We start from the raw sequence: 16,433 nt of genomic DNA on the forward strand, positions 1-16,433 counted from the left end.
CTGTGATCTCTAGTGCTGTTGGCTGGTCTTTGTTGACTTAAACATTGGTATACTATGATCTTTAAGGTCATTTTGGGAAAACCATGTTCTTCTTTGAAGGTCAGAAAATAAATACCCGTTACGGTTTCACTTCTGCTTACTTTTAACAGTTCCTAAAATCAGAATGGGTCATGGCAAAAAGTGTTTTAGTAACTCAGCTCGGTGGTCTTGGAATTCTCTCCAGACCAGCTTGAAACTCCAGGATCTTGTTTCTTTGGAGTTGAAAAGTTTGGTTGACTCACATGTTACTGAGGAATGTGATTGTCATTAGGTCATGATGTGGTGATACATAGATAAAAAATATATCATATGACACATGTATGTTTCTGTAATTGAAATGTATGTGTCTGTGATTTATTTTTATGGTGTGTCTATGTCTGTAAGTTGTTACTGTAACGGAGATGCAGGGAGTCAGGAAGAAGGTGCAGTCGTTGAGTTTAATAGGAACTTTAACCCGTACGCTAATAATTGGGAAGCAAGTACAGGGAGTGAATAATTTAATAAATAAACTAACATGGAACAAAACAAGAAAAACGAGCAGCGTACAGACATAAAACACAGGAACAGAATCAATAATGCCTGGGGAAAGAACCAAAGGGAGTGACATATATATAGGGGAGGTAATCAGGAAGTGATGGAGTCCAGGTGAATCTCATTATGCGCAGGTGCATGTAACGATGGTGGCAGGTGTGCGTAATAATAAGACAACTGGCGACGTCGAGCGCCGTAGAGGGGGAGTGGGAGTAAACATGACTGTACTCCCTCCCTGTCGCGCAGCTCCAGCCCCCGGACAATGCCGACCAGAGGGACGGTCCCGAGGACCAGGAGTGGGCCGGTCGCCTCTGCTGAGGCGCAGGAACCTGTAGAGCCGAAGGGAGATGAAGGGAGCCGGCTGAGCTGAAGGGAGCCGAGAGGAGCTAGCCGAGGCGTCCCCGGTTGCCTCGGCCGAGGCGTCCCCGGTTGCTTCGGCCGAGGCGTCACCGGTTGCTTCGGCCGATGCGCGGGAGCCCGACGAGCCAGCCGATGCGCGGGAGCCGGCTGAGGTGCGGGAGCCTGACGAGCCGGCTGAGGCGCGGGGAGCCTGCTGAGACATCCCCGGTTGCTTCGGCCGAGGCGCTTGAGCCGGCAGAGGCGTGGGGAGCCTGCCGGCTGAGGCACGGGAGCCTGCCGATCCTGCTGAGGCGCGGGGAGCCTGCCGATCCGGCTGAGGCATCCCCGGTTGCTTCGGAAGCGGCACTTGGACCCGACGTCACCAGAAAGAGAAGATAAATAAAAAATAAATCCCTGTTGCTTCCCTTTGGTGATTGCTAGATAAAGGTTAAGTAATCAGGGAGGGATGAAGTACAGGTGTGTGCCTCATGATGGGGCAAGGTTTGCGTAATGATGGTTGCCAGATGTGCATAATGATGGGTTGCCAGGACTGGTGGTTAGTAGACCAGCGGAGCGGGATTAGACGTGACAGTTACAGTATGCCTGATATTTGTCTCAAACATTGTTCCCCCCCTGCTGCTGTCTTGGTTGGACCAGGTCTCTCTTGAAAAATAGATGTTTTTCTCAATGAGACTAATCTGGATAAATAAAGTTAAATAAAAAATAACCGTTGCGTACATTTCACCCAAAATATTGGCTTGCGTCATTTCTGAAAAGACTGGGCGTGTACATAAATATTTAGTTTTATAAACTTGTGCACGCCATACATAAGCATGTTTCCAGTTATAATATCAGACCCATCCTGAAACTGCAGGTGTGAACGAGCATTAACACTCTGCCTGAAAAATACCCATTATTTACCTTTTTAAGGTGACAATAATGCCCTTATTTGCTGTATACTTTGGAAGTATTGGATTTAGGTCAAGGCCTTTTTTTTTAAGGAAATAGCAATGTCGAACTTGATCAAATGTCTCTGGACTTGTTGGCAGAATGTTTTTAACTTTTACAGTGACATTTGCAGTCTCTGACAGTTTCTGGAAGAAAAACTATTGCAAATTGTTGTGAACCTGTAAACAGATCGTTTGAATTCAAAGTTTTGCATAAACTTTTTCCCCGAACCTAAATATGCTGCACTGCCTGCGAATTTTTAAACATTGTCCTAGTATGTCTATTTAATTGTTACACTGAACAAAAATGTAAACGCATCATATAAAGTGTTTCATGAGCTGAAATAAAAGATCCCAGAAATATTTCATACTAGTTTATTTCTCTTAAATTTTGTTCACAAATTTGTTTACATGAACGTTTACGTGAACATTTATCCTTTGTCAAGATAATCCATCCACCTGACAGTTGTGGCATATCAAGAAGCTGATTAAATGGCATGATCATTACACAGGTGCACCTTGTGCTGGGGACAATAAAAGGCCACTCTAAAATGTGCAGTCTTGTCACACAACACAATCCCACAGATGTCTCAAGTTTTGAGGGAGCATCCAATTGGCATGCAGGAATGTCCACCAGAGCTGTTGCTAGAGAATGTAATGTTAATTTATCTGCCTACAACATCGTTTCAGAGAATTTGGCAGTACGTCCAACCGGCCTCACAACCGCAGACCACATGTAACGACACCAGCCCAGGACCTCCACATCTGGCTTCTTCACCTGTGGGATTGTCTGAGACATCCAGACAGCTGATGAAACTGTGGGTTTGCACAACCAAAGAATTTCTGCACAAACTGTCAGAAACCATCTCAGAGAAGCATATCTGTGTGCTCGTTGTCCTCACCAGGGTCTTGACCTGACTGCAGATTGGTGTCGTAACCGACTTTAGTTGGCAAATGCTCACCTTCAATGGCCACTGGCACGCTGGGGAAGTGTGCTCTTCATGGATGAATCCCGGTTTCAACTGTACCGGGTAGATGGCGTGTGTGGGAGAGCAGTTTGCTGATGTCATCATTGTGAATAGAGTGCCCCATAGTGGCGGTGGGGTTATGGTATGGGCAGGCATAAACTACGGACAACGAACACAATTGCATTTTGTCGATGGCAATTTGAATGCACAGAGATACCGTGACGAGATCCTGAGGCCCATTGTCGTGGCATTCATCCGCCTCCATCACCTCATGTTTCAGCATGATAATGTACGGCCCCATGTCGCAAGGATCTGTACACAATTCCTGGAAGCTTAAAATGGCCCAGTTCTTCCATGGCCTACATACTCACCAGACATGTTACCCCTTGAGCATGTTTGGGATGCTCTGGATCGACGAGTACGACGTGTACAACAGCTTGTTCCAGTTCCCACCCTATATCCAGCAACTTCGCACAGTCATTGAAGAGGAGTGGGACAACATTCCGCAGGCCATAATCAACAGCCTGATCAACTCGATGCGACGGAGATGTGTCGTGCTGCATGAGGCAAATGGTGGTCACACCAGATACCACAGGTGGGACCAAGTCACTATTATTTGAGTCACAAGCAAGTCACAAGGTCCGAGTCTCAAGTAGAACGGGTCAAGACTCGAGTCCAAGTCGTGCATTCTAAGAGCCAAATGGTCAAATCGCAAGTTTTCAAGTCAAATAAAAGATAAATCTATACATGCTACAACCTGTTCAACTACAAATCTTTGTTTACTTATTGAGGCTACCAGACAGCCTATGTAATTGTAAAATAGGGCCATAGGGGCATGAAATCAGCAGAAGGTAAGGCAGGTTGACTTGCTCAGAGTGTAGATTTATTTACAGGTCTTGGTGATCCAATGGTGAAAGCGCCATCATACGAAATATACAAGTAGATTTATCCAAATATGCACGGGCAATATCCCAAAAGAAAAAGCCTTGATCAGCCCTAACCTGTCCTATTTGAATGGACATCGTCAGAGGGCACGACTGTACAGACTCCCCTTGAGAAAGCCAAATCAAATCTGTCTAACAGGAGCTCAAACCGGTAGGCCCACATTTAATAAGCGCTTGGACCACTTGACCACTTGGACTCCCCGAGGACCATACATTTACCCAATTGGCAGTTACAACCATTAAACTGGTTCTACAATGTAAAAGGCCATTAACATATACAGATCAAATAATTGTATTTGTCACGTGCCGAATACAACAGGAGTAGACCTTACATTGAAATGCTTACTTACAAGCCCTAACCAACAATGCAGTTTAAAAAAAATACCAACAAAAAAAGAAATAAAGTAACAAATAATTAAAGAGCAGCAGTAAAATAACAATAGTGAGGCTATATACAGGGGGTACCGGTGCAGAGTCAATGTGCGGGGGCACCGGTTAGTCCATTGTTACATTGGTAATTTCAACACCATGCATACATGGAATATAATTTGATTTTATTCAAAGTTTTGTCTCCAAAGCATAATTTTACCCCCCTTTTGTGATCTTGTCACATCGCTGCAACTCCCCAACGGGCTCGGGACAGGCGAAGGTCGAGTCATGCGTCCTCCGAAACATGCCCCGCCAAGCCGCGCTTCTTATCACCCGCTCACTTAACCCGGAAGCCAGCTGCACCAATGTGTTGGAGGAAACATTGTTCAACTGACGATAGAGTCAGCCTGCGGGCGTCCGGCCCGCCACAAGGAGTCGCTAGAGCGCGATGAGCCAAGTAAAATTTGTTGTGCAGTCAGGGTTCAACTATTAAAAAAACAACAACATTAAAAGCAGTAAAAAGGAGTATCATTGTGCAAAAGTGCAGCAATAAATATACATTTCCTTTCATGTGCAGCTTTAGAAAGTTTATGGCCTGTAGGATAAAAGAGGTCTTGTATCTGTTGCTGTTGAGTTTGGGAAGTTTAAAATGACAAACCTGAGGGGAGAAGCGCAAAATCGTCAAAGAGGGAGTGGTCAAGACAGTCTAGGATACTGTTAGCTCTTGTGTTCTGAATGTCACTAAGACCTGTGCCTGTTGCACCCCGATGACCTTGCTGACCACCTTAACCACCCTGTCCAACCTATTTTTGTTGCAAACATTAAGATTGCCAGACCAGGCCACCATCGAGAACATCAATAGGGATTCAATATAACAAAGTGTTCAGCTTTAAAAAAAAATTAAAAAAAGATAGCTGCTGCTGTACCATTTTACAGATGGCATCTGTGTTCTCCTCAAACGTCAGCTTGTTGTCCAGCACATTTCCCATGTACTTGTAAGTACTGACCAGTCATTTCCCATGTACTTGTAAGTACTGACCAGTCATTTCCCATGTACTTGTAAGTACTGACCAGTCATTTCCCATGTACTTGTAAGTACTGACCAGTCATTTCCCATGTACTTGTAAGTACTGACCAGTCATTTCCCATGTACTTGTAAGTACTGACCAGTCATTTCCCATGTACTTGTAAGTACTGACCAGTCATTTCCCATGTACTTGTAAGTACTGACCAGTCATTTCCCATGTACTTGTAAGTACTGACCAGTCATTTCCCATGTACTTGTAAGTACTGACCAGTCATTTCCCATGTACTTGTAAGTACTGACCAGTCATTTCCCATAACCACAGTGGGTGTGGGGTTCAGTGGCTGCAATCTAAAGTCAATGGCCATATCTTTAGTTTGGGAGACATTCAGTTGGAGGAAGCCGTTCTCACACCATGACACAAAGTCATCTACCACAGGCCCATGCTCAGACTCTCCATCCTGTGGTAGACTGACGATGACAGAGTCATCAGCAAACTTGATGATGTGCCTTTTCTTTTTATATTCGCTGCGACAGTCATTAGTGTATAGTATGTACAGGAGTAGAGAGCACACAACCTCGTGGGGATCCGGTGGGGGAGCAGAGCTGCTTTGACATGACGCCATTTTACTCGCACTTGTTGGGACCGGTCGGTAAGGAAGTCCACTATCCAGCCCACAATGCTCACGTCCAGCTTTAAGTGGGAGAGGAGCTTCTCTGCTAGCATGTGAGGCTGGAATAGTATTGAAGGCCGACAATAAGTCGATGAACAGAAGCCTCGCATGGGTTTTTGGGCCTTCCTGGTGCTTGTAGAGGAAGTTGAGTAGGGTTAGAGTGGCGTCCTCCACCTCCCGCTTGGCCCTGTAAGCAAACTGCAGGGGGTCCAGGGAATTCTCAATCTGACACAGTACATCCGTCTTGATTAGCTTCTCAAATGATTTCATCACCAAGGATGTCAGTGCCACTGGCCTAAAGTCATTTAGCACCTTGGGGGATTTACATTTTGCCATAAGAACAACAGTAACAGGCTTTCAGAGTTTAGGCACCTTCTGCAGCTGGAGTGACAGCATGAAAATGTGCTATAAAATGTCACTGAGTTGTTCTGCACACTGAGTTGTTCTGTACCTGTCCACTAATGTTGTCTGGTCCTGGGATTTTTAAAATTTGGTCTGTCTGAATAGGCTGGTGACACTCTGGATGCTAAATTCCATCTTGGGAGGAGCAATTGTCCTAATACGCATCTCCAGTAATTTCTCCACTAAAGTTCTGATTGTCAAATCTGAGATAAAAACCATTTAGCTCATCAGCCAGTCCTTTGTTTGAGTTAAAACGATCAACCTGTATCATCTTGTTTCCCTTGTCTTGTAGCCCAACCATAGTTCTCATTCCATTCCAGGCAGCCCTAAGATTGTTGCTACTGAGTTCACCTCAATATTCTCGTTATATTTCAGTTTGGCCTTCTTGATTTCTGATCTCACCTCAATTCTAGATTGCATTTTAGCAGTGACATTGCCCTCAAAGAAAGCAGTATTCTTTTTACACAATACGCCCTTCAATGATTTGGAAACCCAAGGCTTGTTGTTGGGATAAATAGTTACATTTTCTATGCCTATTAAGAGATGCAAAGATTGAAAAAATTCACTCTTCTCGCTAATAAGCTACGAACACAATTGCATTTTATCGATGGCAATTTGAATGCACAGAAATACCGTGACGAGATCCTGAGACCCATTGTGATGCATCTCAGTGCTAGAGGCATTACTACAGACCCTGGTTCGATTCTGGGCTGTATCACAACCGGCTGTGGTCGGGAGTCCATAGTACGGCGCACAATTGGCCCAGCGTCGTCCGGGTTAGGGGAGGGTTTGGCCGGGGTAGGCTGTCGTTGTAAATAATATTTTTTCCTTAACTGACTTGCGTAGTTAAATAAAAAAATACAATTCCCAGTCATGTGAAATTCATAGATTAGGGCCTAATTAATGTATTTCAATTGACTGATTTCTTCATATGAACTGTAACTCAGTAAAATCTTTGAAATTGTTGCATGTTGCGTTTTATTTTTGTTCATTATATTCACCTGTTAATCCCCCATTTGCAGAAAAAGCTTTGGTTACTTTCCTGCTTGCAATGCAAGACTTCAACTACTAGAAACTGCATACGCATGGCCTAAGGTTTACGGGAAGCCAAGTACATTCTCACGTCAAGTTGAGTTTCTAAATGCCAAGTTTTGCGTGAACTGGTACACGCATGTTTTAGGGCATTTTTTGTATGTACGCAACGTTTATAAATGAGGCCCCAGGCCTTTTCTACTTGACACTAATTCAAAAGAATGGCCTGATTCACAGGCCTACTATGGGCTGATGCTTAGGCAGAGGCAGGGGCCGTTTTGTATGTTTCCCATCTTACAATGATTCACTCTTTCTAAGGAAGATCCAGATTGATGAGATGGATGGGAAGGTTGAGGTGGCATAATGCAATATGCTGTATATTTTCCCCTTTCGGACCTCCATCATACCCAGCATTTTGTCAGACTCAGTGTATGACAGGCAATCTCAATACACACAGAGACTTATTGTAGCCTAGAGAATATTCTGCTATAGCAATCCAACTCACTGGTGTGGACAGGATGTTTTTCCCTGTAGGCTATCTGAGACTGGAAACTGGATTGAATCAAATCTGTCATAGTGTTTCCTGTTTATGTTGCGTATTTGTTTACACAAATATTGCTCCCGAACCCACTTCGCAGAGCCCCAAACTATTCTGCAACATTATTTGACCTGAGATAGAAAGATGTTTATGCTGCATAAATGCTGCAATGTAGGTTGATCCCTGTATAACAACAACATGGATTTGGTCCTGTCTGTTGACGTTTCTGTGCACCTATCCATTTAAATCATCTAGTTACATTACAAGTACAGTCACAGTGTTTCCCCCATCTTCTCCACTGTCCCCGCGTTCATCTGCTGTGGTTCCATCAAAGCCCTGCCATATTAAAAGATTAGCTATGTACAAAATGTTGAACCGGAAGAATCCAGGGAGGATTAGCTCGTCTTCCAGAGCAAAACATGCAAACCAGACCTGATGCCTTTTGTGTGGCGCCTCTGCAGTGGCCTCTCAGTCACGGCCTGTGTGCCAAGGTCTGGTCTGGTGGATGGCATAGCGTGGAGTAAGTTAATAAGAAGCCGTCTGCCCAGGGAAGCTCCAGCCTGGCACACATACACACAGGGTGAGGCCAGCGGAAGCCCTCATGACACCCACACGACACGCACTCCGACAGGGCAGCAAAGGCTCCCTTCTCCTGCCCCCCATGGTCCTTACCCATCATAACATGCGGGTTGACTATTAATGTCAAGAGTCTTATCCTGGAGGCAGAACTGAGAGATTTTCCCTTAGAGAGGCCAGCTGCAAATAAAAAATTGGCAATATTGAAATAATTCATGAAAACAAAAATGTTTTTTTGGTCTTAATTTAAGGTTAAGTTTAGGCATTAGGGTTAGGTTTAAATTCAGATTTGATTACTTTGTGGTGTGCTAGATAGTGACCACTCTGCATAGCTGCTACCAGAACAAGATTCATGCCGGAAAACGCCAACCTGCTGCTCATGACATTCCAATCAGATACACCAATTGCAAATGAGTGGTTTTCAGCTACACTGTTTCTTTTCAATCGTCAACGCCGCAGCGGTATGATCGTTTTATTACTGATGATCTGCAATCGGGATGATACCCTCTAATCGTTTGTGAGCTTTGCAAATTATCCACATTCACAATTTAAATTACCAGTGTTACAAAAAGCTCATTATTTCACAGTAATGGATTATATTCTACTGTATCTACTGTATAATAGCATACTATGAGATCCTAAAAGGCTCAAGCCAGTCTTTAGAAATGGAGCTTATTGTCTGTATACGTTTCTGTAATAATAACCTGTAATAACCTTTTCCCTGTTACTGCTGTCCCAAGTTGTCCCTTAAACTGCTGTCAAAATGTTTGATGCTACTACTGTATGACACCAACATAGCAACTTATCACCATCTGTTTGCCCGTCCGATCTGTGTCACTGACAGATTTGTTTTCTTTGTTTTCCCAGTAACCTTCGACCACTTCCAGATTCTCCGGGCCATTGGGAAGGGAAGCTTCGGAAAGGTAATGCAGTCGGCGCTCTGACTCCCTCTGCTCTCTATCTGCTCTGTGTGTGCGACTGTGTGTGCGACTGTGTCAACAGAAATTGTATTTGAATTCCATCATTTTGAATTTGTATTGGGATATTGAATTTGAATTCAATCTTTTTTCATTTGTAATGCACAAATGTAATAATTTGATTCATGAATTGAACTTGTATTTCATGATTTGAAACTGAAATGAATGAATATTGCATTCAGTTTTAAAATTCTATTTCAATGTAATTGAATATTCAAATTAAATATTTATATATTCAGTTTCAATATGGTAGATGGGGTCATAATGGTCTGTGTATCAAGTTGACAAACTATCATTTCAAGTGTATCAAAGTTTCATATACCTGACTTCTCAGATGCATTCAGATTCAGTTTTTAAATGCAGTTCTCTAAATTCAGATTCAAAACCAGACACCATCCTGGTACTTTGCCAGCCAGGAAAGGTGAAGGAGGACAGATACAATCAAACGCTCTCTGTGGTAAACAGTAGCTTCTGGCAGTTTCTGAAACCAGTGTGGCATGTTGAATTTATTTTCTTCTGTTGAATTTGGCTCTAGCATTTGAACCGTTTCGGCTATAAACTATTATGACCCCATTCCTGAAAGCTAAGACGATCTGAAACATGGACGTGCCTTCTGTTCCCCTGGGGGAACAAAGTGTTGTCCTTTACATAAACTTCCTGAACTCCTCCCCACAGGCATAAGCTAAGTGGGCTAACACAATCTTGTGACATGCAGGAGACCTGGTTCGAACCCAGTCAGTCACAAGAGCAAGATTAAATAGGGAGTGGAAAGGCTAGCCTTAGGGCTATTCAACTAGGCCAAATTACGGTTTCTGTGACACTCCCTTCTAACGTGTCCTGCGTAGCCTGTGATAATTATAGAGGGGAACAGAAGGCACAACCATGTTCCAGAGCACCTTAGCTTTCAGGAATGGGGTCATAAAAGGTTATAGCCAAAACGATTCAAACGCTAGAGTCAAATTCATAGGAAGAAAATGGATTCAGCATGCCACATGGGCTATGTTTCCATGAACTTGCCCAGGGATTTTATTTATTCATTTGTCAATATTTACAAAGTTTTGCATAATTAATAGATGCGACAGTTGCCTGCTAGCTGGACGTAATGATTTAACTAGTGTAGAATACATTTGTAGTGGTTGAAGTGTTTCCGTTACCCATTTAGGCAAATTGTGCATTAATAAATAGGTGGGAGGGCAAACAGGCTATAACGCCTATCTGTTTCACGTCTCGGGTAGCACGCGAAAGCCAGGATGGATAGAATGCAATAATTGACTAATATTCGCCATATTCTAATTATTCTCATGTGCCAACGTATCTCCATGGCCCGTGCAACTTGGATAGTGAAACTTTCCAGCCAACCAGAAAAGCAAGTCGAAGCAATTCAGGCATTCTTGAAAGTCAGGACAATCCTTGTCCTGCAAAGAAACATTTTACAGTTGGAAAAAATGGATTTTGCAAGACAGAGGCATTTAGAATGAATTGTGAGTGGAACTTTATAGTTACACGGTGCCTTCAAAATGATTTGACAATCATAATTTATTTCAAAATCACAGTTTCCATCATTTGTCGCAATAAAGAAAGTTATACACCCCTTTAAAATTGAATCTGAATGCATCTGAGATGTTGAATATCTGAAACTTTGATAAACGTGAAATTATAGTTTGAACTTGATACACGGACAATGAATGCAACATCTACCATATTGAAACTGAATATGTAAATATTTAATGTGAAGATTCAATACAATTGAAATATCATTTTAAAACTGAATGCAGTATTCATTAAATGCGAATTCAATGATTTAAATTGGTGCATTACAAAGAAAAAAAATACATTCAAATTCAATATCCCAATACAAATTCAAATGACTCTGGGTAATTCTGTGGCACTAATTACCCCTCACACTCATTATTCTCAACAAGGAAGCAGAGAAGGTCTGGTGAATTGGGCCTGAAGTAATTACATTTGAATTCTGATTAATCTTAAACGTAGCGGTTAATTAATTTAACTGTAGCTGCATTTTGTTTCTTTACATTTAATCTTGTGTCAGCTGAGATGTAAGTAGATTTGACCCTCTGTCTTAAATCTAATTACAGATAAGGCAAAATAGCTCAGATTGTCATTTTGCTTAATGCTTATCTTGTGTAATGCAAAATTGTGTGTGTGTGCACGTGCGTATTGAAACTTAATACCACAACTCTTTAAATCCTCTGAAATATCCTGACTAATATATGTTCATTATTCTTGCAGTCTATGCAAACCTTTTTGCAATCTTTCCTCTTTGCTCTTTTCAAAATGGAATCTTTGGCAAAATAAGTGTCTCTTTTACACAGCAAGTCAGCCCCAGCTGCAGAATACATTACCATCTGAATTTATGTTAATTTTACTTATTGCTTCTTTCCCTCAAGCTGCTGTCACTTCCCTTATCATGTTAGAGGGAGTATCTGCAGTAAGGCATGAAATCCACAGCATCCAGCCAGGGCTTTAAAGGCTGAGCCATTAGACGCATCTGGCCTTAGACTAGTGTCCAAAAAGGTATTACAGAAAGAGACACAGACGTTCACTGGATGTGAAAACCCAGAGGGAAAGGGAGGGCAGCCCTGATAGTTCTCTCACGCACATGCAGGCACACATGCATGCATGTACAACACACACACTTTTACAAGCATTTAACACATACAGTGCCTTCGGGAAGTATTCAGACCCCTTGATTTTTCCCACATTTTGTTACGTTACAGCCTTATTCTAAAAGGGCTTAAAAAATCCTTAGCAGTCTACACACAATACTCCATAATGACAAAGCGAAAACAGGTTTTTAGATTTTTTTCCAAATGTATTAAAAATAAAAAAGTGATACCATCTTTACATAAGTAATTTTTGCAAATTCATGACAAATAAAAAACAGAAATACCTTACATAAGTATTCAGACCCTTTACTATGAGACTCGAAATTGAGCACAGGTGCATCCTGTTTCCATTGATCATCTTTGAGATGTTTCTACAACTTGATTGGTCAATTCAATTGATTGGACATGATTTGGAAAAGCACACACCTGTCTATACAAGGTCCCACAGTTGACAGTGCATGTCAGATCAAAAATCAAGCCATGAGGTTAAAGGAATGGTCCGTAGAGCTTCGAGACAGGATTGTGTCGAGGCACAGATCTGGGGAAGGGTACCGAAAACTGTCTGCAGCATTGAAGGTCCACAAGAACACAGTGGCCTCCATCATTCGTAAATGGAAGATGCTTGGAACCACCAAGATTCTTCCTAGAGCTGGCCGCCCGGCCAAACTGAGCAATCGGGGAACAAGGGTCTTGGTCAGCGAGGTGGCTAAGATCCCTATGGTCACTCTGACAGAGCTCCAGAGTTCCTCTGTGGAGATGGGAGAGCCTTCCAGAAGGACAACCATCTCTGTAGCACTCTACCAATCAGACATTTTATGGTAGAGTGACCAGACGGAAGCCACTTCTCAGTAAAAGGCACATGATAGCCCACTTGGAGTTTGCCAAAAGGCACCTTAAGACTCTCAAACCATGATAAACAAGATTCTCTGGACTGATGACACCAAGATTGAACTCTTTGGCCTGAATGTCAAGCATCACGTCTGGAGGAAACTTGGCACCATTCATACGGTGAAGCATGGTGGTGGCAGCATCATGCTGTGGGGATGTTGTTCAGCGGCAGAGACTGGGAGAGTAGTCAGGATCGAGGCAAAGCTGAATGGAGCAAAGTACAGAGATCCTTGACGAAAACATGCTCAGGACCTCAGACTGGGGTGAAGGTTCACCTTCCAACAGGACAACGAACTTAAGCACACAGCCAAGACAACGCAGGAGTGGCTTCAGAACAAGTCTCTGAATGTCTCTGAGTGTCTCAGCCAGAGTCCGGACTTGAACCCGATCAAACATCTCTGGAGAGACCTGAAAATAGCTGTGCAGCAACGCTCCACATTCAACCTGGCAGAGCTTGAGAGGATCTGCAGAGAAGAATGCAAATACAGGTGTGCCAAGCTTTTAGCGTCATACCCAATAAGACTCGAGGCAGTAATCGCTTCCAAAGGTGCTTCAAGAAAGTACTGAGTAAAGGGTCTGAGTATTTTCCGAAGGCACTGTAGATGTGGCCAAGAAATTGGCCTTCAGGTAACCTTGCTTGTAAACGCTATCCCGTGTCTGGTAAATTGGCCTAGCCTTCAAAAACCTGGTTGCCTACTGCCAGGAGGCTGACACTTGTGACAATATTCCCAGTCACTAATAAAAAAATAAATGCTTTATTGACCACAAAATCAACATTTTGCAATGGCCATCAGTCTCCGGACTTGAACCCCATTGAAAACCTGTGGTTTGAATTGAAGAGGGCAGTCCATTAGAGCAGACAATGATATCAAGGATCAGGAAAGATTCTGTATGGAGGAATGGTCTAAGATCCCTTCCAACTTGTTCTCCAATCTCATAAAACATTTGAGAAAAAGGCTTAGTGTCGTTTTCCTCGCAAGGGGAGGGTACTAGGAGTTCTAAAAACAGGGGTGCCAATCATTTTGACCCGTATCTTTTAGATTTCCGTTGTTACTTGTTAAACAAACTATTGTTTCCTGAGCAATTGTATTAGTATAAAAGAATATTATTTCCCAATTCTTTTTAGCATACAATATAGCTCAGTATTTGTATTATATATTTTATAAAGTCTTTTATTTGCTCATCTTTATCAATGGTGTCAATAATTATGGACCTGCCTGTATTTGAACCCAGGTCTGCTCTGTAGTAAACTTTGCTATTTAGTAGTTTACCCATAAACCATCATTCCTGTACCTGTTGTGTTTGCCTGTCATTTGTCATTGATCCTCTTTCACCTGACACCTCATGTCTCTGCTTATGCCATATTTTGAGCGTGTGTGTCTGTGTATCTATATCTGTGTGTGTGTGTGTGCGTGCTGTATTCTCTGTATTCTCATTGCTTGGAATGCAGGCTCAATTGTAAACACTTCCTTGTAGCTCAAGGTCTAAGTATAGGTATGTGTTGGTTGTGCCAGAGGGAGGGTGGAGATGATAGAAAGCAACACACCTGCAGGTTTATCATGATGTCTACTGACAGACAGACAGCAGTGGCTCACTGACTCAGACTTACAGATAAAGTTTTAAGGAGGCCATCTTGTCTATATGTAGCTGTGTGATGTAGCTGCACTTGGTATGCATGCTGTTAAAGAGCAGCGTGGTCTTCCTACCAATAGGGGACTGTCACACAGGAGTCTGTGCTGACCGTTTGTTTCTATGTGTGTTTGTGCTTCACGAGGTGTTTGCGTTCAGCAGCGTACATAGGTCTTTGCCTCTGTGTTCATACAAAGATGTCCCTGGTGTTTTTGTGTATTTGTGTTAGCCAGGCATGCATGGGGAGCCTTCTTTTCCTATTTGGGGGGGGGGGGGGGGGGGGGGTGAGTCGGGCGGTGCTGGGAGCGGGAGCTTGCCTGCGGGAGTTTTAAAAGAGGCTCTCAGTGGGAGACCACCTCTCCACCGGCTTTCTAAAAACATGACATCCTTCTCCTTGGGCAAGGGGGAATAGCCCACATACAGGCCATGGATGAATTGCCTCTCCCCCTGTATAATATCAAATAACTTGAGACTTGACGTGGAGTTGGAGCCTCAAGACTCGGGACTCGACTTTGACTTGAGACTGATGACTTTGTTACATTTTGTCACTCATTTTGTGGCACAGAGTCTCCGTGGTTTACTCTACATTCAGCCAGAGACAGATGCCACAGCATCGCACATGCAAAAAAAAAAAACATGCAATAGATTGGCTATGGAAACGCACACTCAGCCCTCTGATTGAACCAGCAAACTGTCAATCAACACAGGTCGGGTGAGCTAGCGAACAGATTGTTGATTTTCTGTACAGCTATAGGATCGGGTGCAGTGCAAATGTCAAATTGTAGGGAGAGAGGATTGCCATAAATATGCAGCTCCAAAAATTGTTTGGTGATCAAGAATATTAACTGTTTACTTTGCAAGCTCGCCAACAATGGGGCATCAAGCAACAATTACTAGCATAGCCCTACTGGTCTTTTGGTATGTCAAAATTGCTTGAAATGTATAATTTACTTATGAAGCTTTCATTTAGAATTTGTTGTTAAAATATATTATTACATAATCACAATGTGTTGGAGACAAAATAATGAAAAGGGTTGTCAAGTAGCATCAATAAATAGACAAAGATTTGTAGTTGAACTAGTGTTGTCACGATACCATATTTTTTACTTTGATACCGAGACCAGGTTTAGTATCATGATACTTGATACCATCACGATACTCCATAACAAAACTATACCAAAACGATAGCAAGGCAAACAAAGAAGGCATTTTAGCCAAAGTCACAGAACGGCACTTGATCCAGCCAGATTGTTTGATTTCAATATCATTATATTTTTCAGTTACTGCCATGTATGCATTCATTAATAAATTATACTATCATACAATAAATTTGACTTTGTTTTTACCAATCTAACTACACAACATCACAATGGTAATCATGTATTTTAATGGTAAATCTCTGATGATAAACTGGGTAAATCAAGATGTAGCCAAGGCCTATCCACAATACAGGTCAATGCATATTCAATAGGAGTGTGTGTATGCATTGAGTTATTAAGCTTGTTTTGGCTGATGTCAGGGGCTACAGATGAAAAACTGTTTCCCTTCCATTTGGGACTTATTTTATTGTATTGATCAACAACATTTGCATAGAAGAAATCTCTTCTTTTATAAAATACCTAATAACATCATTCACACACAGTGAGAGAGACTGGAGGTACGTCACCTAATGTAACAGGTGAGCGACATGAGGGAGACGAAGTGAAGGAATAACGTTTTTGGCAATGACTGTAGCTATGGTTTTTGGTGACAGTCAGCTTTGAAATCAGCATATTTTGCGTTATGGTTTGCATATTATAACAAACAAAGTACTAGTGTAGTGAGTTGATGTAAGCATCAGCTGTTAGCTAGCAAGGAAAGTTAGCCTACAAAGATGGAAGCTAGCTACCGATATATTCAATCTTGCATTGTAAAGTGTTATAGCCTGTA

The 16,433-nt window shown here is 42.4% G+C and overlaps 1 protein-coding gene across 1 annotated transcript in view; it reads left to right on the forward strand.

Moving 5' to 3' along the window:
* LOC120017396 (serine/threonine-protein kinase 32C-like) overlaps positions 1-16,433 on the forward strand; it is a 178,105-nt gene that overhangs the window by 55,405 nt on the left and 106,267 nt on the right. Inside the window, exon 2 of the mRNA XM_038960145.1 lies at positions 9,251-9,306. Coding sequence (XP_038816073.1) covers positions 9,251-9,306 — 56 coding nt within the window. The remainder of the gene's footprint in view (positions 1-9,250; positions 9,307-16,433) is intronic.

This window comes from Salvelinus namaycush, chromosome 22, assembly GCF_016432855.1.
Source record: "Salvelinus namaycush isolate Seneca chromosome 22, SaNama_1.0, whole genome shotgun sequence".
NCBI lineage: Eukaryota > Metazoa > Chordata > Actinopteri > Salmoniformes > Salmonidae > Salvelinus > Salvelinus namaycush.